The sequence below is a fragment of the Microtus pennsylvanicus genome, chromosome 5 (genome assembly GCF_037038515.1).
Source record: "Microtus pennsylvanicus isolate mMicPen1 chromosome 5, mMicPen1.hap1, whole genome shotgun sequence".
In the NCBI taxonomy this organism is placed as follows: Eukaryota; Metazoa; Chordata; class Mammalia; order Rodentia; family Cricetidae; genus Microtus; species Microtus pennsylvanicus.
In genome coordinates, this window is record NC_134583.1 from 109718707 (window position 1) to 109737084 (window position 18378).

General features: G+C 37.4%; 1 protein-coding gene across 8 annotated transcripts in view; it reads right to left on the bottom strand.

Annotated features, from left to right (window-relative positions):
• Brd10 (bromodomain containing 10) overlaps window positions 1-18378 on the bottom strand; it is a 78416-nt gene that overhangs the window by 31800 nt on the left and 28238 nt on the right. For 5 of the 8 annotated variants that reach the window (XM_075973813.1, XM_075973812.1, XM_075973810.1 and 2 more), the window contains exons 3-4: window positions 14743-14766; window positions 4905-6322 (exon numbers count right to left, since the gene is read on the bottom strand). In XM_075973813.1, coding sequence (XP_075829928.1) covers window positions 4905-6322; window positions 14743-14766 — 1442 coding nt within the window. The remainder of the gene's footprint in view (window positions 1-4904; window positions 6323-14742; window positions 14767-18378) is intronic. The other 3 variants (XM_075973815.1, XM_075973811.1, XM_075973816.1) reach the window with 1 other exon arrangement.

Genomic DNA, 18378 nt, shown 5'->3' on the forward strand with positions numbered 1-18378 from the left:
TAAGTAAATAGATCTTCTTTTTTCTCATTTTAAAGATTATCTATAAAATCTCGGTCCTGGAGAGATGATTCAGGAGTTAAGAGCAGTTGCTATTCTTGTGGAAGACCAGGGTTCAGTTCCCAGTACCCACATATTAGCTTACAACCACCTCCAACTCCATTTCAAGTGGATCCAATACTTCTTCTGGCCTCATCCAGCACAGGACCCAAGTGATGTACATATACAAACGAAGGCAAAACACTTACATACATAAAATAAAAATAAATCCTCAAAAACATATAATAAACAAACAAGTAAGTAAGTATAAGACTAACAGTAGTTATCCATTTTTAGAGTTTTATAATTAAACAAAATAATATGTACAAAGGCTAACATTTAGTGTTAGATGAGTATTAATTCCCCTGAGGAAAAGAACAAAGGGAGAGGATGTAACTTAGTGGTTGAACACATGCCTGGCATGCATGAAGACCTGGACTTCTTTTCTAGCACTGCAAAGTACTAAAAATAAAAATAAACTGACAAGATGTGCAGTGAATTCTTTCACTCTCACATAATCGTGCAGTCTCTAGTTAGTACTCTAAAAATATTTTCCACGAAGACAGATAAAGTTAGGTTCTAGGTGCTATCAATATAGAATTCTACAAACTTTTCACAAATATAGCCTTATGAGTAACCAAATATTACTAATTATGTTATTTCTGTTATTTTCTATAAACTAACTGCTTTTCATATATTGGACACATCTCATATACAGCTCGTTCATTTGCTCCTGGGATCATGATCCAATTATTTAAGCTGGCATCATATTCCTAGAAAAAGGTTTTTCCCAAATGGCATACTCTTGAATAGATTCAAACACCTCAACTTTTACTTCAAAGATTTTTATTGTGCTTCTTAAAAAAATCACTTAATTATAAGTATGCTTTACTTATGATATTAATCACTGTTTACATATTCAAGCCTAATTATTCTTCCAAGTTCTTCATTCTTTATGAAATCTTCCCATGGCATACACTGAGTTTTCTGTTTGCTTCCTCTTTTTGTTGTGTGGTCTTATTAAATTGAGAAGGCTATTTATCAAGTTTTTTTAAAGATTTATATACTCTTATAAGTGTTTGTCTGCATGTATGTATGTGCACCACATGTATGCCTATAGCCAGCAGAGGCCAGAAGAGTGTCAGATCCCCTGGAATAAGAGTTACAGATGGCTGTGAGCCGCCTTGTGAGAGCTAGGGACTGAACTCAGGTCCTCTGAAAGAGCAGCAAACACTCTCAATAGCTGAGCCACCTCCACAAACTCATATACTTACCAGTTTTAAACTTAATTTCCCCTTTCTTTTTTAATTAGTCAGGCATGCCTTTAATTCTAGTACTCGTAAGACAGAGGTAGGTCTGGATCCCTTTGAGCTCAAGGCTTTCCTGGTCTTATATAGAGTTCCAGGCTAGCCAGAGCTATACAGTAAGACCCTGTCTCTAAAGCAAAAAAATTACACACACACACTTTTTTGTTGTTGTTGTTGTTGGAGAGAGGGAGGGAGAAAGAGAGAGAGAGAGAGAGAGAGAGAGAGAGAGAGAGAGAGAGAGAGAGAGAGAGAGAGAGAAAGAGAGAGAGAGAGAGTGTGTGTGTGTGTGTAGGACAATGTGTAGGAGTTGCTTTTTTCTTTCTACCCTAGGGGTCCCAGGAATGACCTCAGAACATCAAACCTGGCAGCAAGAACCTTTCTTTACTCAACTGGGCCATCTTGATGACCATAGTTTCTTAGGGATTAGTGAAGAGCTGTAGCTGAGAAAGTGTAGAGTGGAAATGATGTACATATTTTATACATAATCATGTATTAAATTCTCAGAAAATAATAAAATACCCAAACTGACCTTCCCCTGTAATCAGATAGGTGAATACCCCAACTATCATAACAAAGCCTTCATCCAATGACTGACGGAATGAGATGCAGAGATCAAGAGCTCCAGGTGTCCAGTCAAAGAGAGGGAGGAAGAAATATATGAGCAAGGGAGGTGAGGCTCATGATGGAGAAATCTACAGATAGCTAAATTAAGCTCAGAGAAAATTATGAACTCTAGACTGACAGCTGTGGAGCCTCCATGGGACCGAACTAGGCCCTCAGTATGTGGGAGACAGTGGTGAAGCTTGGACTATCTGAAGGGCCCCTGGCAGTAGGACCAGGATCTATCCCTGGCGCATGAGCTAGCTCAATGGAGCCCATTCCCTATGGTGGGATACTATGCTCAGCCTTAATGCAGTGGGGGAGGGACCCGGTCCTGCTCCAACTTAATGTGCCAGACTTTGTTGATTTCCTATGTGAGTCCTTACCTATTGGGAGGAGTAGATGGGAGATGAGCTGGAGGAGGGATTGCGGGGGGGGGGGGGGGGAAGGAAAACTGTGATTGGAATGTAAAATAAAATTTAAAAAAAATCGACAAAGTAAAAATATGCAAATAAAAAAGAATTATTTTTAGTCTATTCTCAGTTAATCTCACCAGCTCACCTTAAATGACAAGGGTAAAAAGCATAAATGACTAAAAAAATGAAGCTACAATCTATAAAACAGAAATAAAACCCAAGTCTAAAAGGCAAACAAAATGCTTAAAAGTTACAAAACTAGATCACAGTGCACTAAAATTATCAAATCATTCAAATTGATTTGCCTTTGTACCTTCTATTTAAAAATTTCATCTCCCATCACAATTAACTAAAATTCAGAATTACCTAAAAATTTAAAGCCTGTACACATTGTGGACTAGATAACTACATGAGGAATTTAGTCCACTCTAGTATAAGTTCATAAATCAGTCATGGATGACATCACTTATCCCAGAGTATGCTCTATAAAGCACATGAGCTAACCATTGCTTGAAAAGTTGTTTTAAAGTAAACTTAAAGAGAATACTATATTAATCAAAACAAAGTTTTTGTTCCTTTGAAGTCTTCCAGAATTCTTAATACATGAAACCCAAATCATTTATCTAAAATTTTAAGTTGAAAAGGCTCTGAAAACCAAAAATTTAAAAAAAATTTATATGCTTAACAAATTCAGCACTGAACTGTTATATATAGCCACCCACAAGCTCTACTAGCAATGCTATTTAGTATAAAATCTGTACATTTCCAAATTTCAAAACAAATGTGGTAAGAGTTTCCCAGAATGCTCCATGAACTTATACTAAGATGTAGTAAGAGGAAACCTTGTCAAACTATGACTACAGAGCTCAATTTCTAAAAAATATAAAAAGGAAGTACTAGACTCAAACATGATGGAAACTCAACTTTTAAAAGACCCTGCTAGCTCAACACCTAATAAAAATTTATAGAATAAGTGGCCTGAAACCAAGATTTTACCTTATAGCATCTGATACAATATCATTACATCTAAGGTTTGTGATACCTGAAAGCAAGAGAATGAAGACCATCACACGGGGCTGGAGAGACAGCTTAGGGGTTAAGAGCTCTGGCCGCTCTCCCAGAGGATCCAGGTTCAATTCCCAGCACCCACATGGCAGCTCACAACTGTCTGTAACTCTAGCTCCAGAGGGTCCGACATCTTTGTACCAATGCACATAAAGTTAAATAAATTAAAAAAAAACTTTAAAAATATTTTTAAAAAAACGTTAGGTCAATATGGATCACTTTGGAAGTTTTAGTCAAACACGCTAGGCCTGGTTTTGGTAGGAAACATTACACTTCTACTTTAAAAACATATTCATTGTGTGTTATCTACCCACCCCCCCCCCACACACACACACCATGTGTACATGTGTGTACTAGCTAGAACTCAGGTCATCAGGCTTGGTGGCAAGAGCTTTTACCTGCTCAATCATCTCTCTGGCCCTATTTAATGATTTAAGCAACTAAAAACTCACTCCCTCATTTGACGACTCAGTAGCAAATTTCTGCCAATTTCATTAACTATGCTGCTATTGGAAGACATAAAAATGGAACCCACAATGATGATTGGAACCACAACTCATTTTAGTAAGCAATTCTTATTTTTTAGTTCCATCAAGCAATTTTTTATAAAGGCTAATAAAACTGACCATGTTTTTTGTCTCACTTATCCTGTGGTAAATGAGGCATAAACTGAGCAAGAAACAGAAAAAGCAAAAGCAACAGAATCCACAAAAAAAAAAAAGAAAGAAAAATGAAAAAGAAAAGGAAAAAGGAAAAAAAAAGGGGGGGGGGCAATGAACCAGCACAGAACTTTTGTTGTTCAAATAGGCTGCTGACAAGCATATAGGGTATTTAAATTGGGCAAAAAACACACTTAAAAATTCTTTTTGAGTTTCTCTGCCTAACAGCTCTGAGAAATCACAGGGATCTGCCTGCCTCTACCTCCCTAGTGCTAGGATTAAAGGTGTGAGTCACCACTACCGGCTTGCAAACCCTTTTATAAGTATATGCTTTATATCTGGTGTTTTATTAGTTGACATAACTGCTAGGTTCAGTTTTTTAGATATGAAAATATATACTGAAAACAAGTGCTAAAAATATGTAATATGGAGAATAAGTTCAGACCCAGTAAATAATCCTATTTCTCTAGATAAAGAAATGAGCTGCTATACTTGTGCTGTCCTTAGCTTGGAAGAAAAAAAAATCACTTAAGATAAGTGATGAGACACATCATTACAGGGGAAAATATAAGAATATAATATTCAAATATGTAATTGAAATTCATTCAAATGTATTATACTAGTTATTTTTTGTTAGTATGTAAAAATCTTTCCTGCCCTGGGTTTTTTTTAAATCATGTGAAATAAAACTTGACCCCTACATACACGCCAGTAAGTACACACATGCATTTCATTCCATCAATCAGAGTTCATGATGCATAAATCAAAAAGAAAAATGTAAAGACACTTAAATGTAGGTCTTGCCCATTAGGTCAGCTTACCAGACTTGTGCTTCTTGTGTTTGCCTTTCTTTTTAATGATCAATAACTTATTTTGGATCTCAGGTTTGTAAGACTTGAAGGCAAGAGAATGAAGACCTTCACGCTTTCTTTGCAAATTTTCATTCAAAACATCTTTCAATTTCTTTTTTTTCTTTTTCTTCTTTTTTGCCCTCATTTTAGTTAGTTTGAGTTTTTTGTGGCTCTGTAACGATTGCTCTAACAATATATCTCTTACAACTTTGTGGCAGTTTATGTCCTGATGATCAATGTGACTTCCATTTATATGAATTTGGCAAGATTTCAGAGCATTTTCTTTTAAGGGACTGGGTTCTGTCTTTATTCTGGAAGCTTCACCATATTTTCCCTGATTTTCTATAAACCTTATTTCACCTGGACTGAGTGGCTCTCCAAAGCCAGTAACTTCTCCTGGACTTCTGGGCTTCTCCAAATTTTCTTTACAACTATCAGTTTTTTCAATTTCACAGGGCCTGTGGACTTTAACGTCACAGTTGGGTTTTACTTCCATCTCAACAGAACCGTCATAATTATCAAAGTTCATTTTAGTAGGACGACAGGCTGGATCAAAATCAATTTCCTGCTCTTTCTTGAAGACCGAGGGCAGACTTTCTCTATTACATCTATGTTCTCCATTCCTTGTACTAATGTAGTCACACTTCAATTTCTCCAGTTTAATTCGAGGTACTCTTTTTACTTTAATGGGTGGAACTGGAAATTCTGGGGCCTGAAAGGGTCTTTGTTTATAAATCCGTACATCTGCACCACAGAACTGTGGAAAGTGCACATAAGCGTTCTCCAGATAGTCGTAGCCAAGGATGACCTCCCTACACTCATGAATGGGCTGCCCAAGCACTGCATCCTGAACTTCCTTCTGTGTCTCATACACAAAGTCACAGAGTCCTTTAAGTAACCACACTTTCTGGTAGAAAGGTAGCTCGTGAAAAGGTTTTTCTTCCAATGGATTCACTTCTCCAAGAACTTTAAAAAACTGAGGACAAAGGCCAAGTTTTTCAGCGCAGTTATCAGGATTTTCAGTCTGTCCTACAGCAGTATACCACTGCTGTACTTTCTGCCTCAGCACTGCTTCCCAAGTCCTGTAAGGCAAAGTAGGTCTTCGATGTAAGGTCGGTCTGCGGTGAGGAGGACTTAGTAAAGAAGTCATTATTTTGGACAGAAAGGCATTACACTGAGGCATCAGAAGACAGCGTTCCAGTTCATAAAAGACAATTTCTGGCAAGTTTAGAATCTGTTGGGCTAAACAAAGGAAATGCCCAATGGCTGGAATTTCCCACATGTTCTCCATACAGGCTGGAGCTGCTTGAGCAAGGAGTTTTCTTTCCCATTCTTCTATTTCCTTTTGGCAAGCTTCTTCTGCTTCTTTTTTTTCTTGCTCCCGAAGCCTAAACAAAATTTAAATTATACTACTATTACTTCAAGACAGTAGCTTAAAACACTGAAATTTAAAGTGATATTTATCTTCCGTAATGAGACAACTGCTTTCATTTTTCACATCACTACTAAGTGCCCTATTAAAAGTATGTTGTAACTCAATCCCCATAAGGAAATACATATTCCTCTGTATCCTCAGTTTTACGGATGGAGACTTTTCACTAACACCATCTCCAGGGTGAAACATTTTAACTTATGTATATCTACTTTAGGTAATAAAACACAGTGAATTTTGACTGTAGTTATTTCTACATATTGACTTCATTTAAAAACTATAAAAATGTTTATATTTTAATCACATCATTTCATTTCTATAAGATTACAGTAATGGGGCTGGGAGTGTAAAGAGTTTGTGGAGTGTCTAACATGTAAGAAGCTCTGGGTTTGATCCAAAAACTGAGTGCTCAGGGCCATTCTTAGCTGTAATAAAACTATGAGACCAATCTGGAATATGAGAAACACTGACTCAGAAAAAAGAATAGATTACAATAGTTAATAATAATAATAATAATTTAAGCAAAACATTATGTTCTTGTCAGTGTTACATGGAGATTTATTAGATAAAAAAAACCCAGAACTATAAAGAAATCATAGGGGACAGACAGATAGCTCCACTGGTAAAGTGCCTAATGCATAAACATGAGGTTATGAGTTCAGATCCCAGCACCCATGAAAAGCTGGGCACAGTGGTGCGCAAGTGTGAGCCCAGTACTTGTGTGTGTGTGTGTGGGGGGGGGGATAAAGTGATAAAGACAGGTGGACCCCAGAAGCTCACTGATTAGACTGTTGTGTGTGTGTGTGGGGGGGGATAAAGTGATAAAGACAGGTGGACCCCAGAAGCTCACTGATTAGACTGTTGTGTGTGTGTGGAGGGGGGGTATAAAGTGATAAAGACAGGTGGACCCCAGAAGCTCACTGATTAGACTGTTGTGTGTGTGTGGGGGGGTATAAAGTGATGAAGACAGGTGGACCCCAGAAGCTCACTGATTAGACGGTTGTGTGTGTGTGTGGGGGGGTATAAAGTGATAAAGACAGGTGGACCCCAGAAGCTCACTGATTAGACTGTTGTGTGTGTGTGTGGGGTATAAAGTGATAAAGACAGGTGGACCCCAGAAGCTCACTGATTAGACTGTTGTGTGTGTGTGTGTGGGGTATAAAGTGATAAAGACAGGTGGACCCCAGAAGCTCACTGATTAGACTGTTGTGTGTGTGTGGGGGGGGATAAAGTGATAAAGACAGGTGGACCCCAGAAGCTCACTGATTAGACGGTTGTGTGTGTGTGTGGGGGGGTATAAAGTGATAAAGACAGGTGGACCCCAGAAGCTCACTGATTAGACTGTTGTGTGTGTGTGGGGGGGTATAAAGTGATAAAGACAGGTGGACCCCAGAAGCTCACTGATTAGACTGTTGTGGCAAGTAGTGAGCTACAGGTTTAGAGAGAGACCCTGTCTGAAAAAAATAAGAATGATAGAGGAAGACATCTGATGCTGAGCTCAGGTCTCTACACTCATATGCAACTGCACATACATGAACACATGCCTCAGACACATGTACACACACCACAAACACAAAAAAGAAATTATATTACTAGCCAATATATAAAATGAGCCAAGATACCCACCACAGATAAATGGATAAGGAAAATGCAGTAACATATAAACAATGGCATATTACTCATCCATTAAAGAAATAATTTTTGTTATTATCAATATGAGCAGAACTGGAAACCATATGTAAGAGTAATAAACCAGATACAGAAAGACAAAGGTTACAAGAACCAAATGAAATAATGATCACAAGAGACCAGGAAAAAGGAGCATGTAGAATGCAGTCAGAGAATACCAAAACACAGGCAGGAAGAATTCTGTGTTTCAGCAACTATAATCTTCTAAGACAAATACACTGTAAGAAAACCACACTGAAGCCAGGCTGGTGGCACACGCCTTTAATCCTAGCACTCGGGAGGCAGAGGTAGGAAAATCTTTGTGAGTTCGAAGCCAGCCTGGTGTACAAAAGCTAGTTCCAGAACAGGCACCAAAGCTACAGAGAAACCCTGTCTCAAAATAAATAAATAAATAAATAAATAAATAAATAAATAAATAAATAAATAAAGAGAAAGAAAGAAAAAACCACACTGACAAATAGACAAATATCAGTTTTTTTTCTTTTACAGAATAACCCTATTTTATGGTTTTGGCTAAGAACGCACACTGTTATCTCACTTATATTAAAATGCAACCAGCTATTTTATAGACTTAGTTCATTAAATAAGGTTAATATAGATACTTCCATTAGTACATCCAAACAATGTTAAATATTAATAAGAAAATTCGGCTGTTGAGGGCTAGCAAGATGGCTCAGAGGGAAAGCTACTTATTGCCAAGGCTGATGACTTGAATTTGACCTCTAGGATGCAAAGAAAGAATCAGTTCCCAAAAGTTGTCCTCTGACTTCTAAATACATGCTATATACAGGTAAGGAGCAAACACAAATATATTGAACTTTTTTAATTTCATGATACTATGCTTCAAAAGACAAAACAGAACAAACAAAAAGCTATTTCCTCTAAAATAAGTTTATAATTTTTGAAGAATTTTGTTTTTACTACATGGTAATGGCAGTAGTAGTATGCTGGTAGAAACTGGCTTCTTCCTTTTATAAAGATACCAATCTGAGAGGTTTCAACTTGATTATAAAAAAAAAAGGAAAGAAAAGGAAAGAATACATTCCTAGACTGATAGATTCATCTGTGCCTTAGCAGTTCAGGCCCTAAAGGGCTAGCAGAATCCATATACTTTTCAGACACGTTGTCAGAAGGGCCAATAGCCAGGATCAAAGCACCCACGATTCAATGTTTAGTTATCCCACATTTCCCGCAACAAAAATACGTTTAAGCATTGTCATGAAGAAAACAACACACTAAGAAAGAGAAGGTTATAGAATATGCTAAACCTTTGACCAAGAGAATGGAGGAAGCTAATTAAAAAGTCAGGAATAGATTGTCAAGTGGTATACACTATATATAACTAGCACTAAGGATATTTTAAAAAGCCATATGGAAACTCATTTTATAAGCATTTTGTTAGTTACCCATACACAGGGAATTCTGCTTTTCTGCAAAGCCATACACTGCCAAATAAAAAGCCAGTGCCAGGTATGTTACCTTCCCTCAAGCAGTTGCTCAGAGGTATCCTAGAGACTGTCAAAGCAACACAGTCTACTGACATTGCTCTCGGTTGCCTAACTAGGATATAATGGAAAGACCCTATTGCTGAAGACACCACATATATAGGTCACAGGACATGGTGAAAGAAGAGAAGCTTCTTCCCAGGTTGGAGAGATGGCACAGGGGTTAAAAGCACTGCCTGTTGTTCTTCCAGAGAACCTGAGTTCTATTCCCAACAACAACATGGTGACTCACAACTATCTGTAATGAGATCTGGTGCCCTCTTCAGGCCTGCAGGCATAACACTATACATAATGAATGCATCTGAAAAAAAAAAATAAAGCAAGCTTCTTCTCTGCTGGCTTTCATAGTACTGGAAGGTATTATGTTGACTGCTTGGCTGCTGGGTAAGAAAGTCAACAGTCTCAGCCAGCTGAGAACCCTGAGAGCTATAATAATAATCATTATGGTAAGCTATGCTTACAGGTACAATAAGTGGTACAAATGTTATGGGGATAACTAATCACTTTCCGGTTGGGTTTTTAAAAGTCTGCTTCACAGGAGAAAACGAATGCCTGGTGCGGTGGGTTGAAAGAAAACAGCCCCTTATAGGCAGTTGACACTATTAGGATTGGCCTTACGGGAGGAAGTATGTCACTGTGGAGATGGGCTTTGAGGTCTCCTTTGTTCAAACTATACTCAGTGTGACACACAGTTGCTTCTGCTTCCTGCAGATCAAGACATAGAACTCTCAGCTCCTTCTCCAGCACCATGGCTGCCTACATGCTGCCATGTCCTGTCATGATGGTATAAACCTCTGAAACTGCAAGCCAACCCCAAGGAAATGTTTTCCTTTATAGGAGTTGTCATGATCATGGTGTCTTTTCACAGTAAGAGAAACCCTACCTACCATACCTGGTAATGCCAATTTGGTCAAGGACCCATGGTTAGGAAGCTCAAAGACCCCAGGAATGAACCTACAATTATTCTGCTAACTGGATAGACTATATAAACCCATCTCTCTCTGCACACAGATTAGTACAGCTATCAGATCTCATTAGAGATATACAGTGGATGATGGTAAACACAAGAACTCAAAACTAGTCAAATTGGAGCAAATATGTAGCAATGGACTGCACAGTCATAATAAGGCCAACTATATCACACCCCAGAGGGGTTGGAAGAGGGGCTGTTAAGAGCCAGGCGTCAGGGAACCAAAACACTGTCTTCGGGACATGACAGGAACATCACACTCATGAACAGATGCTGGCATTAAGACAGACCCACACCAGATTAAACCAGTTAACATGCTAAAACGGAGGAGAAAGGATTCACAAGTCCCATGCGTAACTGATAAGCTATGGACAGGTGATGGCTCCTTAGGGAGGAAGAGTCACGTTTCTTTAAGAGTGCGGCCCCTGGTATGTAGCTCGAATTCTAATTATTCTTAATAAAAACCTGGAGTCAGGTATGGGGGGGGGAGTGTGAAAGCTGAGAGATCAGAGAAGCAGAGCAGTCAGCCATTAGAAAGACCTTTTACCTCCACTGAATCCTCAGACCAAAAGGGCAATCCTGTCCTCTGACTGACTACTTCAGACTGCACCTGAGTTCATCCTTAGACTGCAAGAAGCTCCTGTCTCCTCCAGCCTTATATTCCCCTCTCCACCCAACCATATCACTCCTGTCTCCATCTCCCTAGTGCTGGGATCACCTCTATGTGAACTCTGTTTCTCTTACAGACTAGATCAATTTCCCGTAGCCCACAGTGGCCTAGAACTAACAGAGATCCCTCTGTCTCTGTCTCTCGAGTCCTGGTTTAAAGGTGTGTGCCACCACTGCCTGGCTCTTAGTGGATTAGCTCTGCACTCTGATCTTCATTTGTTAAAACACTAACACAATATCACTAACTGGTAGGTTTCTCCACTGGTTATTGACATACACAGTAGTATATAAGCAGCACAAACTGGACTCAGCAGATTATTCTGAAAAGAGAAAGAGGACACATACATGAGGGAGAAGGTAACAGAGGTCAAAACTGAGCAGTTAGAGAGAGAAGAATGGGGGTTAAATATAATCAAATTACACTGCATGATATTCTCAAAAAATTAATAAATATATTTTTAAAAATCAGTCAAAACAATCTAAAACTGATGGCACAAAGGAGGCAAAGGCAGGTGAATCTCTCTGAGTTCAAGGTCAGTCTGATCTACCTACTGAGTCCCAGGACAGTCAGGGTTGCACAGTGAGACCCTATCTCAAAAAATCCAAAAAACAAAACAAAACAAAAACCCCAAAACAAAACAAAATATAAAGCAGAAGTCAAAACCAAGACAGAAGTAGAACACATAACTTTTCTACCTGTGGAAATAGTTTCAATAGAACTAAATCTTTTCCACACAGGCTAACAATATATAATGCTATACACTAAAAAAGTCAACAGTGATATAACCATTGGAAATGGAAAATAATTATAAGAAATAGCTAAGCAATAACGTGGGTGATTCTGAATCTGGGACTTGAAGATGAAGTGTAATGAGAATGTTCTCTTTTATTACAAGCATTAACAGTACTATATAGGCTTGTAAATCATATAGTCTACAAATTGAAAAAAAAATCTTAGCTGGGCAGTACATGGTCCTTTGTACCCAGCATTTGGGAGCAGAGGCAGGAGATCTCTCTGAGTTTGAGGCCAGTCTGATCTACAAAATGAGTTTCAGGGTAGCCAGGAATACACAGAGAAACCCTGTCTTGAAAAACAAACAAAGAAACAGCAAACAAAAAATATTTTAAATCAAAATTTTAAAAACTAAAGATGAATCAGATTGTTTGAAGATCCTGTTTATCTAATTTGAATTATGGATTCTATTTATTTTACCAATAAATGGAGTCTCTATAGACTTATAAACTAAGATAAGAAGAATTTCTTCTTCAAAGTTCTGCTAACTATATAAAAGGTTATGAGTCATTTTCCATAAAATTTAAGTAAGAAGTTAAAATTCTGTTGCAAGATCCTGTATCTGTTAGAATATTAAACATCAAAATATCACTATGTCCCTGTTTTTGATCAACTTTTTCATTATAACCTTTAACTATGAACTTACTGTAAAATCACTTAGTAATTAGAAAAATCACTGATACTAAGCCTACAGATCATTTTTATGTAAATGTATATATAAACTAAATTTAATTAAGTTTATGAAAGATTTCTACTTTTAAAATCAAAATGTAAGAGCCTAGGACATGGCTCAGTATGTAAAGTTGTCTTCCGACTTAAACATACATATTGGGGAATGCATGTCCCCCCACCCCACTCCCACAACACATCTCAAACACATTTTGGCTGGAGAAATGGCTTGGCAATTAAGAGCATTTGCTGATCTTGCAGATAACCCAGGTTCAGTTCCCAGTACCCTTAGGGCAATTCACAACTGTCTTTAACTGCAGTTCCAAGGAGTCAGACACCCTCTTCTGGCCTCCACAGACACCTGGCACATACATGGTGTACATACATACACGCAAGCAAAAATTCATACACATAAAATATAAATGAAAAACATAATTTAAAAAAATCAAAATATGCCGGGCGGTGGTGGCGCACGCCTTTAATCCTAGCACTAGGGAGGCAGAGGCAGGGGGATCTCTGTGAGTTCGAGGCCAGCCTGGTCTACAAGAGCTAGTTCCAGGGCAGGAACCAAAAACTACGGAGAAACCCTGTCTCGAAAAATCAAAAAAAAAAATAATCAAAATATGTAATACTTTTTTTTCTCAGAGAATGAATTCACAGGCTGAGTATCTCTATCTGAAATGCTGGGAAGAAAATGTTCTGGATTACATAGTTTTTACATACACACATATAAAATGAAGCATCTTAAAGATGAATCCAAATTTAAACATAAAACTAATTTATGTTCCATATATATCATATACATACTGACTGAAGGTGGTTTTATGGATATGCAGCATTTTAATGAACCTGTGCACTGAGTGTAACCCATATAAACTTTATAAATTTGAGTGTAAATTTCATCAGGTATGGAATTTTCCATTTGTGGTGTTATCAGAGCTTAAAAACATCAGATTCTGGAACATTAAAACTTTTAAATTTAAATTCAATATGCGTAACTCCTGTGAAGGAACATTAAACACTAGATTAAAGAATGACAGGTGAATGAATACCACTACCCAGGCTTACTCTATTCCTGTGGAAATAAGAATGTGGAGTCTTTCAACTGATTCTCAACAATGTGGTGAATAGGGAATGGGATGGGCTTAGTATCCAGAGCTTAAAGATAACGTATGCAATCTACAAAATTTAAATTTATCTTGTATGTATGAGTGTTTTGTCTGCATGTATGTATATGCACCACATGTGTGCCTAATGCATGCAGAAGACAGTAGGTGCTGAAAATTGAACCTTGGTTGTCTACAAGAACAGTCAGTGGTTAGCCACTGGAACCATCTCTTCAGGTGTATTCTGTGAGGTCAAGACCAGCATGATCTACATAGTAAGTTAACAGGCCAGTCAAAGGTACATAGTGAGATCTGTCTCAAAGGAAAATAAAACAAGACAAGCAGGTTGAACCTAACCACATTTTGCTGATAAAGACAGACTTTTAAACCAGCTCTCCAAAAATTTGTTTAAAGGCACAGTAGTAAAGTAAAAGAAAGAAGGGCTTAGTGGTTAAGTGTGCTGGTTGTTCTCCCAAAGTTCTTCAATTCAATTCCCAGCAACCACATGGTAACTCATAACCATCTGGAATGAGATCTTATACCCTCTTCTGGCATGCAGGCATACATGTAGGAGGAGTACTTATAAATAAAAATAAATAAAACAAAGCAGTTTATAGTTTTAAAATGTTAACTCAAGATACTAAGCCTTCTGTTAGGAGAAACAGTAAAAGACTTAATCATAAAACCCACAATCACTCGTTAAAAATCAAATGAACAAAAAACTGGCCGTTATTTCTTTTTTCTAGATAAGCTTCTTTTGTTGTTGTTCCTTATAGGCCTGGAGAATATTTATCTGCTACTGTATGAAATATGAACAGAAATTCTAATTAGTGTTATTTTATCTATGCATATATAACTTAGAAAAAGCATTGCTAATGAATGACTTTACAAAAAAAAATCACATCTGAAAGTACCCCTACTAGTTTTATAAACTTTTAGTGAATGCTTATTATAAATGAAGAAAAAAATATAGACCTCTTCTTATCAAGAGTTTGCAATCTAGAAAAAACAAAGAAGCTTCAATTAAAAATTATCCTTTAAAAAAAACACTACAATGTAAGCAAACTAATGGCATGACAAAGGAAAGCTAAAGCATTTGCATTTTAAAATGAGTAATATAGATTATATTTTAGGAATATTAACCACTCATATCAAACTTATTAGAGAGGTTTTAAACTTATCTGTTAACAACAGAGTCTCACAGTTAAAACCAAAAAGGAATTTAAAGGTTAGTAGGGAATTTATAGAAGCCCTGTGTAGGGTCTGAGACACAAATTTAAAAGAAGCCATAAAGTAACCTAAACTATATCTATGTACCTTTCCAGGAGAATTAAGACTTTCAGTAGTATTTTACACTTCTGAAAATAAAAACCTACAATAATCAGAAACTCTCTACTACCACTTTTGCCAATATATAAAGTCTCCTACCTCAGACTGCTGCTTCATGTTGTGTCTATACATTTTCATGTAAGAATATGTATCTGATCACATGCTCCCACCTTGGATATGAGTGGGTATGAGAATATGAAATTTTGAACATTTGTCCTGGAATGTCAAGATTTGCATGGGAAATTAATGAAAGTCTGGAAAGCTATTAAAAAAATGCAGAGTGACTATAGTTACACTGCTATTTGTTAAAGAATTTGAAATGGATTATAAAGTTAGGATTTCTATTTTGCAAAAACATAGAAACTACTTATAAAAGCAATTGTGAGGAAATTTTAATACAGTTAAGGTATCAAAAACTACTATCTGATGTCATATTCTATGTTGAGTAAGACGGTGCATGCCTGAGATCTCAACACTTATCCCCTAAGACAAAGAAACTAAAGTGAACGAGCACACAAACATAATAAAAATTCAGACAAACAGAATTTATGTAAGGAGAGTCAATATGTCCTTTTAACAAATTTTATTTTTTTGAAAGTGTTACATACTTTCTTTGCTTAATAAATAGGTCTACAAAATATATTCCTTCCTTAAATGGCTTAACGTCACCAACAGAAATAAAATGAAGTGGTAGAGATAGTGCCAAGATTGTTTTAGCAATCATAAATTAACTAGATCTAATTCAATTTTCTAAGTCTCTGACTAATAGTGTTGATGTTTCCTAAACCAAAAGGCCCTCTCTGTACCAGTTAGCTCAAACTTCCCGCCGTCCTATCAGCATTTTCTTAAAGATAGCTCATCTGATCTGCAGCCGGCAATATAATTTTAATGTGCAAAACACACTAGAATGAGTAGAGCATGGATACTGTTAAAGCAATTAAGAAACAATCTCATTAGTCTAGATGAGAGATAAAAGAACTAGATGAAATCAGAAGCAAGAGATACATATAGATGTAAAAGATATTTGGGAAATAAGCTGTTGAAATCTGGGGGAGTATTTGAAATGTATGTAAGAAATAGGAACATTTCCAGGATGAACCTCAGATTTCTCACCTGAACAAGTGAATAGAAGATAACATCATTCACCAAAAGGGGGCCCTGCAGTAACGTCAAGTCTTAAGAAGTAAGCCCATACATTCCTAATTCATTCTAAATACAAACAATTTAAAGATACTATACCAAATTGATATGGGAATCCCCTCCGTGTGCTGTGATTACCATTAATGAATAAAGAAAACTACCTTGGCCTGTTGATAGGGCAGAACTTAGGTAGGTGGTGAAGACGGAACTGAATGCTAGGAGAAGGAAGGCAGTGAGACAGCCGCCATGGAGCTGCCAGAGCCAGACATGCCAAATCTTTGCCGATAAGCCACTGCCACGTGGCAATGTACAGATTAATAGAAATGGGTTAAAGTAATATAAGAGTTAGCCTATAAGAAGCTAGAGCTAATGGGCCAAGCAGTGTTTTAAATATTACAGTTTCTGTGTGGTTATTTTGGTTCTGGGTGGCTGGGATGAACAAGTGGCCTCTCTTCCTACACCAAATATCTTGTTTCCCTCTGCATTTACCCCACCCTTCGCAGTACAGATTATCAACAGGAAACCTTACTCCTCGTGGAGACCTCTGGGAATTGATCAGAAAGAATTGATTTTATTCTTCTGGTTCTCTCCTTAGCTTGAATTAAACTCTTCAATAAGAGATGTCATACTTTCAAAACAACCTTTTCATAACTCCCTCCTGAGTATCAGTAACTACTCTCTAAAACTATTCTATAAAACACCTGGGAAGAAATGCTTCCAAATTCATTTTTACAACGCTAGTCCTACTCTGATATCAAAACTAATAAAAGCACAACAAAAAGAAAACTACAGGGCAAGATTCTTGATGAACATTTATGCAAAAGTATTCAATAAAACACTCAAAATCCAAACTAAACAGTTAATATGTACAACGTACTTTTATCGTAGGTGTGTATATGGGATATGCCTGTGGCATTGTGGAGGCAAGAAGCCAATGCTGACTGTTTTCTTCTACAGTGCTCCTCCTCGTTTTGGTCTGGTTGCTTGGTGTGTCTGATCTAGAGTACCATATGCAGCCCTGCTGTCCTTAACTCTCTCTGTGGACCAGAGTGGGCTGGGACTCACTAAGATCTTTCTAAGTGCTGAAACCAATGGCATGTGCCATCCCACCAGGCACTTTATCTTACTTTGTGGAGAAAGCGTCTTTTACTGAGTAAAAACATGAAATGCTAGTGAGGAACCAATATTCTACCTAAACACACGATTTATCTTGTGTTTTTTCTGTTATCAACCCAATCAGCTGACAATGTACACTATTACTTAAGTCTATACAGTTTGCTGGTATGTTACAATTTTCCTTTTTTTTAATTAAAAAATGTCTGTGCATGTGTGTGTGCATAAGTGGGTGTGTAAGGTGGACATGGCGAGGCTACAGGTTGATGCCTTGTGTTTTTCTCTACAGTTTTCCAACCTATTATTGAAGCAGAGTTTCCCATTGAGCTTGGAGCTCACCAACTGGTTAGACTAGATGGGTGGCACAGTCTTGGATGGGATCCCTATCTCTGCCTTCCAGCACTGGATGTGTGGGACCACACACATCTGTTTGTGTAGGTGCTAGAGATCAAACACAGGTCCACATGCTTGCCCAGCAAGCACTTTAACCACTAAGCCCTCTCTCTAGCCCAAATTATGAGACAGAATCTGATAAAGATCATTATTTGACCCTCAAATTCCCTATGTAGCCAACTCCTGATCTTCCAATTGTTGAGATTAAAGGTGTGCAGCACCATGCCCAGCTAATTTTTAAAATAACGAGTTGACTGTATAATTAAAAAAATTAGAAGTAAGCTGGGCAGTGGTGGCACATGCCTTCAATCCCAGAACTCAAGAGGCAGAGGCAGGCGGAGTGAGTTCCAGGCCAGTCTGTTCTACAGAGTTAGTTCTAGGGCAGTGAAGGTTACAAAATTAAACCCGGTCTCAGAAAAAACAAGCAAAGAAAAATTCCCCAAACTTACAAGTATGTAGTAATATTTTGCAATAGATGAAGTGCAATCTGACAAAAGGTCACCAAACTACATAATTACAAGTTAAAATGATTCATAATACAAAATATTTCTAAGAGAAATTAATTCTGTGTAAAACAATTACCCAGAAATTAATCAGTAATATCCATGCAATATTAATAAAAAGTCCCCTGGACCT